Genomic DNA, 10,361 nt, shown 5'->3' with positions numbered 1-10,361 from the left:
ATCTAACTTGTCGTATGACACGTTACAGGTCCGTATTTAATGATTTTATTTTAAAATAAGAGAATTATTTTTCTACTTCTTATATCCATCCTAATTTTAAAATTATGCAAATAGCAAGCCAAGTCATATTAAAATAAGAAATTATTTTTTTTCTACTTATCATATACATCATAATTTTAAAATTATGCAAATAGCAAGCTAGACCATATATAAGATCAATCTTTTTATAAAAAAATCCATATTGGGTGACATTTGATAGATCCTTTGGATATTTAGGATGGGGCCGGTGTGACGACCCCGTTAAAATCATACATACCCGGAGACTGTACCATGAGTACTTAAATGTTGGTTATGACACTTCTCGTTAGATTAAGTGCTAGACTAGGAATAAGGTGCAAGGTGGTCTTTTTCGATGTCTGACTATTGTTCTTTGTCGGTTTGATTGCCCTACCCAGACAACAACATTTGTGTTTTTGGTGTGTTTGCATGTTTACCAATTTTAAAATGTGGTAGTATATTAGGTCGGTCTTCTGCAAAGAGCCACACCAATAAATATGCACGCTCACACACAGATACAAAAAGGGAGTAGTGTAATAATTTATATATTGATTATTTTCTGCAGACACCACTTAGCACCTCCCGCCAGGCATGGCTCAGACATTTTGCATGTAGATAACTTTTGTGATAAAATATTTTCGTGCAGGTTTTCTACTTTTCTTGATCTACTTTTTAGAGTCCTTAGGAGAGTCTATAGTGGAAATAAGGTACAGCCATACGGGCATAGGTTCTAAGGCGTTTAGCACGAGAATCACGTGGCGGGGTACCAGGAGAAAATACCCACGTCTCGAGTCTTAATTCCACATTTTACATCATTGTATAGAACAAGGGTCTAACATGTATGTGCGGAGTCTGACCGCCTTTTTTTCTTTCTGGAATATGTTGTCTACCTAGCGACACTGTCCATTTATTATTTCATATTTGGTTTGTTTTTCCTACTTTCTTACATGCTTGTATGCTTGGATTGGCTTCACCCTTTATTGGCTTGTGTTTTGTCTGGGAATCGTGCGAATCACCTAGGCTCATTAAGGCCCTAAAATTTTAAACTTCTACAAAATCTTAATAATAAAACATTAAGATTAACTAAGATTTAGAATTAAAATATTCAGGACTTTTAAAATCTGTATTTTACTTTTCTGCATAGACTTCATGTCAGTTTTAAAATGGTTCGTATGCATGACTTTACACCTCATCATACTTAATAGAGCCCCCACAATTATGACTAAATAATTGTATCATATTACATGCCCCAAGGAGAAACCCCGTGCATCTTCAACCCGACCGACCCAGCATAGATTTCTACTTAGATAGTTGTCAACCTAAATGAGGAGTAAGTCATTTGATGAGAGTGTTTTCAACATGAGTTTTACCTGCATAGGCCATAGGATTAGAGTATTTTTCCTTTGACCTTAGGACTATCGAGATCTCCTTGGACGACACAATTCACGGATTGTTGAAAAGGAGTCTCAAGTTGTGTTAGGTTCCTGACTAGGCTATTTATATTTGTTTACGATTACTCTACCCCTCCGTTGTTGAGCACCTTTGAGCCATGTCATCCTTTTGACACATTGTTGATGTATTCTTGTTATCCCTAATTGCGAATAGGTCGCTGCCCGTTTGGGATATGATGGTTCAACCTCTACCCTTATGACCTAGTTTGGTTTTGAAAGCATAGCGTGCACCCTATGAATCGACCTGATTATTTCATAGGCCCGATAGCCAATAAGCCGCTACCCATTTGGGATGTATGAGACTCATTCTCTGATTTGTGGCTTAGCGAAAGCTTTGAAAACATCGGGAATGTTCTTGTGAAATAACAATCATTTTGGTGACCTATTTACCAGTTATAATAATGTAAGCAAGCCTCTTTTATCGAGAGTATTATTGGGTATCCCTCAATATGTAATTAACCAAAGGGATACGTTCTTTTGGGAGTGTTCTTGACTCCGAAACAAAAATAATCTTTTCGGTTCTTTGGTTATGGGGGACTTATGCATGGATTATTTTCGTGGATACCGTATTTCAAGGTATTTCGAACCAATCTTGTTCGGAGGTTATTCTCGAACAATCACATGAGGATTACCTTTACATAAGCTCTCCATGTTTTTTTTTTTTAATTTGTTTGTCTATCTGTGTCGTATATTTCGACTTTTCCAATTTCTCTCATCTTCACATCATTTACATGATTCGATAGAGAAATTTATTTGGAAAAGAGAAGCATATGACGATGACACATAAATTGAAAAGCTGGCGACTCCGAGTTAAAAAAAAAAAACCAAATAACAATAAACTAAATATATAATAAAAATCAGAGTAGATCTAACATTAAAAACAATCATCCATTAAATTTGAAGATCAATATATTCATTAAAATGCATATCCAATTCATTTTATGGCGTCCAACATCTTCTTTCAAGGCATTGTAATGCCTCTGAGTCATCAATGCCATAAAATTTGATATTCATGGTTCTCCCAAAAAGATTTATAATGCAAACATTGCCCATGTGACACTAAAATCTCAAGAGGAAGCTTCATGAAAAGTTCTTACGAGTCCTCGAGATATATTTCTTGGGAACTTCCATTGCAGTAGTTGAAAATTCTCAACATCAATTATCTTTTAACATTGTTTGACATGAGAACAATGGTCATGACTTCTGATACTTGAGCTAATTTTAAGGATCGCACCAACTTCATGTCGGGGAAAACGTTTCACTATCACATCTTATTTGAACAAAATAAAACCTTAATCAATCTCCATCCCAACTACATAACACGGTTCATTCACAGATTATATCTTTCGTTTCCACAAAATATCAGAAATTTCATAATAAACTATCATCTCATCGCTACATAGCATGCGTCCAACTCTATAATGTGCACTACGAATGGTCGCCATCTTCAAAGGGTAAAACCTATTGTTAGGTGGATGGACTGCTTTTTATGACTCATCCACTGTTCATCACCAACTGTCAATGATCTAAAGGTTGGAAATCTTGATGAAGAACAAGTGGAACAGCTAATTCATCACTCTCCCTGACAAGCAGTGATTAACTTCAACTCTTCGAGGAATCCAATCTTCAGAGGTTGACATTACTGCTTGGAACCTTGTTCACACAAAAGATCAGAGAAGATTTTTCGTCCTTCTACTGGAAGACTCCTTGAATCTAAGTTACAAATTGTCTCTTGCTAAGGAATTTAATGAAAGAAAAGAGGCTTCACCCCAAAAGAGCATGACCAATAATAAGTTGAGAGGCTTGGTCCCCATTCCACTTAATAAAAGGAATTAGTTGTATCTAGCCATTCTAGCCAGGTGAGGAATAGAAAGGGGAAACGATATTAAATATCTCCCTATCACAGCAGGTGGCAGCTATGTGGGCCTCCTCCTCTTAAGATAATCAAGCACTCGCAAATCCCCAAACTGCATCTCTAACCTCTCCTTGAGATGATGATCAACAAGATTAAGGAATTTCCAAAGGCATTCATTCAGTCAATATCAATAACGTGACTAGACAATCATTGAATGCATCCCTCTTCTGGTAACCGTCTTGGGTGGTGGCAAAGATTGAAATAGATCAACCATAATGGAGCGATATCTATTAGCTCAAGATAATGAGGCAAAGGTCCAACATGGTTGTTTACATTCCCTATATTGTGTTTCTAGAGGTAGTATGGAAGCACCCAATGACAGTTTGGTGTTGAGCAACCTCATTGATGCAAGGAAGCATCACTGTGAGGAAAGCACAAAGAAATTCAAGGAGTGACAGAGAATAGATTTGCGCTTAAGCCTAGGTGGAGGAAGATGTCATATGCAAGGCTGAGATTATATCGAAGGCAAAGGAGTAGTCAAAGAAGCTACCCGAGTTGTGAAGATAGAGGCAAAGCAGATAGACCTCCGAGAAAAATTAAAAGGGAAAGGACCTCCTAGAAAGGGTTGAGTCAAATCACATCATTTGGGAGCATCGATTAGCAAGACAACCACCCCCATTACAACTGATCAAGTTCGAGAAAGTGATCCTCACATTATAGGGATCCAAGAAAATTCAAAGCTTGGTATGACAACAGCATCCAAGCCAGTGTCGTAGGGTTCCAATATTCTCTGGAAAGTTTTATCGTAATACCTTATTTCTCTCTTCTCTCTTAACTATAAGGACTGCAAGAATGAGATCGAGTCCAACCAAACGTTTAACTAAAACTCTCCTTTTTTTCTTACTTTTTCTTTTTTATTACCATAATGAAGTTTTCAAATTCATTTGAAACAACTCATATAAAGCATATATTATATAAATAAAAACATTTTCCGAGTACCCATAGCTATCCTATCATTCGTGTCATGTGGTTATTTTATAATGATACATTTGTGGGGCATGGTTGGTTTATAATAGATCCATTCTTGTGTTATGCACATCTTGTATTTTTCTTCCAGCCATATATATTCCTGACGGATTTTTTGTTAACATGATGTTAGTGCCATTTCAAATTAGCATTAATAAGGAGAAAATGTCAATTAGGTATGCATGCAAATTCATTGAAGAGTAACATAAACCATGAAGAATAAACAATTTGTTTTAAAATTAATAAATCATGATTTAAAGATCAATTTTAGCTCGAATTATTAAGAAAAAACTGTTCCATTAGGTCAACTTCAACATTCAAATAATTTGTAATACAGCTACTACAGCAAGCACTGTAATAAATAGCAAAATTTATAACTATCAAAAAGGGAGACAGTGGGTGCACAAAATGACAAAGAAATTAGCAACTTCAGAGACTATTGTACTTGAAGAGAGATTTGTAACATCTTCATTCTCCAAAAAAAAATTTACTCTCAACTCTTTCAAAATAGAAATACATAAATTTTGATCTCAAAAGATGGTGAAATTCTTACTCATGTTCCTAATTTCGAAGTCTGATGCGTAGTTTCACAAAATACTAACATATTTTGTAACTTCACAATATAAAACCTGCTGCAAACTTCTTATGTTTCATTTTTTAATAACAAATTTAAAAAACAGTATAATAAATAACATTTATTACAATACAACAGAGAAAATCATCCAAGCACGCCCATTGTGCAAGCTTCAGCCAAACTTGCCAAAATAAAGAAGAGATGGCTAATAAGATTGCTAATACAAGATTTAGTGGGCATGTGATTTTCATGGAGATCTTTCTTTCCTTTTACGTCTAGTGATTAAATTTGTGCCATTCTTATAGCACAAATATTCACCATTATGAATTCCAACTGCTGCAATATGGTTGGCACGAGGGTATCTTACCTCTAGAGATTTGCTTGACGCTGGTCTAGTTATGCACAACCAAGTCCTAGAACTCTCGTTTTGGCTGTTCTCATCTAATGGAACATGCCATGATCCAGTCTCAGATTCCTACAAGATGACAAAATGGGAATAGGGTGGATTAGAATAAAGGGTCCTTCAACAGGATTGACAAAATTGAAACTATACCTGGATGACTAGAGAATATGGAGGTGGCATTTTAAGCACCAAATCACCTTTAACAAAACTGTACTTTACCTGAAATGCAACAAAATTGTTCAGTAGAGGCAAGCCGTGATGTATTTTTTTTTATATTAATACAATAAATAATATCTAAAGCAGCATTATTTAACCCTTTTGGCGATCTATCAAATAACCCTGATAATTTGTCCCACTTCTAAGTGTCATGTTATACTAATCTAGGTTATGATACCGATTTAATGTAGAGATTAAGGATCTAAGATTTTTAATGTGATCCAGGATAATATCTAGCCACCAAATTGTCCTATAGTGAAACCTTATATCCTTTACTGTGAGGAAAAAAAATGTACTTTGTTCACTTCGGATGATTATTTAACAGGTGCCCAAAATGCAAAACTCCACAAGAAAAATAATGGCAAACATAAAATTTAAGCAACAATCAAGTTTGTGCTTCAAAAAGAAAATCTAGTCTATATATCACTTGGCAAGATTTCAACCACGAACCAAAACTAACTAAACAATGAAAATGACGAAAATAATGATAGAAATCAGACTCGCCCTAGTATTCATCCATGCATGTAAAGCACTCAATAAGGACACCTCCAATATACACACAAAAGATGAGAGGAAATTTGAAGTTTTATTTCAATTTAAATTAAATTTACATTTTCCAGGGATCCTAATAGCCTCAAAAAACCCAAAAAAAGGAATCGCACAAAATATTTAAGTCCACTCAGAAACAACAAATTTAATGCAACAAACACTATCTGCAGGTAATAGAAACTATTCAACAAATTTCACTCAATGAAATCCTCAAAGAGTCGGACTTAGGCCTCGTTGGAAAAAGCTTCTTCAGTGCTTTCCCTTCTACCAAATGTCACTAACATACTTTAATTAGTTTGATTTGCATACTTCACTAAAATCATGTTTTACCAAACTCCAGTAATACTCTCCATTTAAGACCTAAATTTCCTTGTCGCTTTAAAAAATTATTTTTCAAATGTTGATTTTTTAAATAAAATTTTAGGAAAACGTAACTTAAATCAAACGAGGCCTTAAATAGGAAATTTTTCCTAAAGTTATCATTGAAAGTACCAGGCGGTAAATTAGAGACTTAGTAAGGCAGTGAAACAACTGCAGCAATTAGCAGGAGGACGACTAAGTGACAGAAGGCAGGAAAGGCAGGTTAATAGCCCTATGAGAAACAAAAGGTGGCAATCAGCAAGTAGGGACAAACAAAACAAAAGCAAAAACAAAACAACTGCAAATGGTAGAAATAGTAAAACCATAGAAAAATAGTAGAAAGTATAGTTAGATACATAAGAAAGCAGCTGCATAGAGGGATTGCATTAGTGTATAGGAAGTGCAATGAGGAGTGAAAACTAATTAGCATAGTAGTAGTGATGTTGAACTCTACAGATGATGATTGTGATTCAATGGGATGAGTTAAAGTGTAAGGAGTAAGATCTGAAAGAGTATTCAATCATTCTAGAGAACACATCCCCCTTTGTATAGAGGTGAACATCATAGGCATATTTTACACTAAACAAAATAAAATAAAATAAATACATTGATATAGCTTGTATAAATCATCGCTTTCTCTTCTATGGGGCTGCTTGGTTGCATGCCGGATTTAGCATTAGTAAAATGTAAATGCATAAATCATAAATCCACCCTACCCATGGATTTTAGTAAATCCGGATTTAAGCCGAATAGAAGGTAAAATTTAGGACCCTACATCTGAAATTTCATAAATTCACAAAACTCCTACATTTTAGACTTCGGCCAAAAAAAAAATCGCCTCTAATGAATTGAGCATAGAATATCTATAAGTAAATCTAGGCATATTTATTTATGCTTCTTATAGTATAATCATATCACATAATAGTTCATCACGCCAATGTATAATATACATCTAATATTCCTCATCAGCAGGTAACATAGTCCCATCATCAATAATAGCTTTAAGCATTATCCAAATGAGCATGTCTAGTAAATTTTTGGATGTAAATTCATAGAAGGGCGAGAAAAGGGAAGACTTCAAAGATATGGAAAAAGGTTCATAAAATAAAGTCAGATCATATACATTGAAAATACAATTGTCACTGGTACTTGAAATTCCTACGTGTAAACGGTAGTCCTGAGAAACATGATGCAACATTTGTATGCCTACACCATTCAAACAATTAGTTTCTTAAAGGCTTATGCAGAAAATTTTTCTGGATTTAAGTGCACAGTTACTCCATCCCATGATTTCAAATTCATATCTCACGTAAGCACATCAACCGTTGAATTATAATTGCTATAATTATTTTTAATTCCCTATAAATCTTTTCATGCAATAATGCATAGGATTTACAAATAATTACATGAATTCATTGGGCCGAGATTCAACAGAGTCTAAAGATTTTCAGATTTAATAACCCAAGAAAACTCCAAATGGAATTACAACTGTGGATCTATTAATACATGATTCAGCCATTTAAAGCACAAATTCCACCCATTTTTTTGCTCTTTAGGCGGGACACACCATATAACTTAAACTCTTAATGACCACTTTAGTTTAATCGTCGACTTGCAAGTGATAAATAGTTAATAATCTTGACTGAGCTCAAATTTTCAAAGTTTTTTAAAAACTACATATAAATTTCATGTATATATAGAAACAAATGTTTTAGGTAACCTTTCCAATTTAAATAGTTAATTAAAAATATAAATTTGTAATATGGTATGCATAAGCAATTTTACATATAGAATAAAATAAGCTACTTTTTAGAAGCCATCAACAACTACAAAAAAGAGAATAATGCTTTCACAAAGTCCATATTTTAGACATGAAAGTAAAAACAAATGACTTGATTAAATTTCAAATGTCCTCATCAATCTTGTGTGTGCCTATTGGATATTGGATTCCTTCAAATGTGGTGCAAATGCTTGGTTAACTTTTGAGAGAAATTATCTCCCAATGCCATCGTGAGACCTAATTTTCTCTTATTTTGTGAATTATTTTCTTGAAACTTATTTTCTAAATATCCTATTATAATTTTTATGAGGATTCTTAGGAGATTTTAATTCTTGTGAAAATTTTAATAAAGTCACTGATATTTTATGGCTTTTAATTTTTTTGTTGAATTCAAATAATTAAATGATCAGTAGATCATTTGGCTAGAATTTTTCATATTTTCAAGTTTATGTCAAAAGAACGTACTTGTTTTAATGGGTGGGCTTTTTAAACTATTAATGCCCAATCTTAATGTTTTTATCCATCATATCATCTAGTTGCATTTAAAATCCAATATCTTAAAGTATCATACATCAATTTGAGTGGCATAAATACAAAAAACATCATTTAAAGAAACAAAGAAGCTACTTAAAGAAGCACAACCAAGTAATGATGCGGGGCTTGCATCATTATTGCTAAACAATAAAAATGGCAAAAGAAAATATGTAGTTTCAAAACCTTAATAACATGATACCTAACTAGTATATTTGCAAGCATGACAAACATATCATGCAATTAGTCATAAGAAAAACAATGCTTAAAATAGAATGCCAGACCATGCTAATACAAAGGGACAAGAATTATAGCTACATGTTAACAAATTGTGCCATGGAACTTTAAAAGATCCCTAGTGTGTACCTGATGCCTTTCTTTCCATTTAGGGAAAAAACTTCTACCTAGGAGTTCGAATATGTGATCTCTCATTTCATCATTAGTCACAAGCAAACACCTGAGTTTAACCGCTGCATAAAGCCAATACCTGAATTAAAAAACTATTCGTTACATAAATACAAGGATGACAAAAATTAGAAATAGGGCAATAGAATGAGATCGCCTTGTCTAATTATAAAAAGAAAAGAAATATGATAAAGAAGTTACATAACAAACTGAATTGTCCTGAATAAATAGACAAAAGTGCAGTGAAGGCGCGTGTTGGAGTACATCATACAACATAGTTTAGTTTTACCAATAGATTAATGACTATACATTACAAAGGCTTTCAACAAAACATTTGTCAAGAAACGGGGTGAAGAGTCATAACAGGAGGAACAAAGTTTTCCTCATCAAATACAATGGCCTTTAAAAGTTAACAAATCCAAATTTAATAGGATGCAAAGCCAAAGCAAATAGATGTAAGAAAGATATAGATAGACAAGTTGAGAAATAAAAAAATGATAATGGTAAAATGAATTTGTTGCAAACTAAGAAAAAAGGATTGAGAAATGATTATATTGAAAGATAATGAGATTAGCGCCTATTGAATAAAAGGTGACAAAGAAAATTGAAAAGTTATTCGGGCATATACAGAAACCAATAAAAGATGTGCCAAAGATAGGTAGATCAAACTAGTAGATGCCTAGTTGGATAAAGAAGAATAAAAGGGCATACTGAAGATAGCTTGGATAAAAGTTTTGAAAAATGATATGGAAAAAATATTTTAATACCTCTCATAGTGGATAAAGAATGTGAAAACATAAAGACACTCCAAAATAATTGAGATAGAAAGAGAACTTCAAAATAGACTGTTATAGGCTAGTTGTAGATAACAATTGTAATTAATAAGAACTTCACTAGTATACGTGAAAAATTAAAACAACAGAGTAAATTTTAATGGACTTAGCTTTGTAAGACAAAGTTAAGTATATGATTCACAACATTAATGAGTATAAATTGATAATTATCAATCACTATTAAAAGTTCTGTGTGTGTGTGTGCGCACATGTTCTAAATATATGTATATATGTATGTATATACATATATATGTATGTATATGTATATATGTATGTATATATGTATGTATATGTATATATGTATGTATATATGTATGTATA

At 33.3% G+C, this 10,361-nt stretch overlaps 1 protein-coding gene across 1 annotated transcript in view; it reads right to left on the bottom strand.

Moving 5' to 3' along the window:
* Positions 1-4,933: 4,933 nt before the first annotated feature.
* The window catches only part of LOC110022757 (proteinaceous RNase P 2), a 31,874-nt gene continuing 26,446 nt past the window's right edge, over positions 4,934-10,361 (bottom strand). The window contains exons 4-6 of the mRNA XM_020721849.1: positions 9,169-9,289; positions 5,517-5,585; positions 4,934-5,438 (exon numbers count right to left, since the gene is read on the bottom strand). Of these exons, the coding sequence (XP_020577508.1) occupies positions 5,211-5,438; positions 5,517-5,585; positions 9,169-9,289 (418 nt within the window). The 3' untranslated portion in view covers positions 4,934-5,210. The remainder of the gene's footprint in view (positions 5,439-5,516; positions 5,586-9,168; positions 9,290-10,361) is intronic.

Source organism: Phalaenopsis equestris, unplaced genomic scaffold (genome assembly GCF_001263595.1).
Source record: "Phalaenopsis equestris unplaced genomic scaffold, ASM126359v1 Scaffold000202, whole genome shotgun sequence".
Taxonomy (NCBI): Eukaryota; Viridiplantae; Streptophyta; class Magnoliopsida; order Asparagales; family Orchidaceae; genus Phalaenopsis; species Phalaenopsis equestris.
Note: the sequence above shows the minus strand (reverse complement) of the source record. Positions and strands in the feature narration are given on the sequence as shown.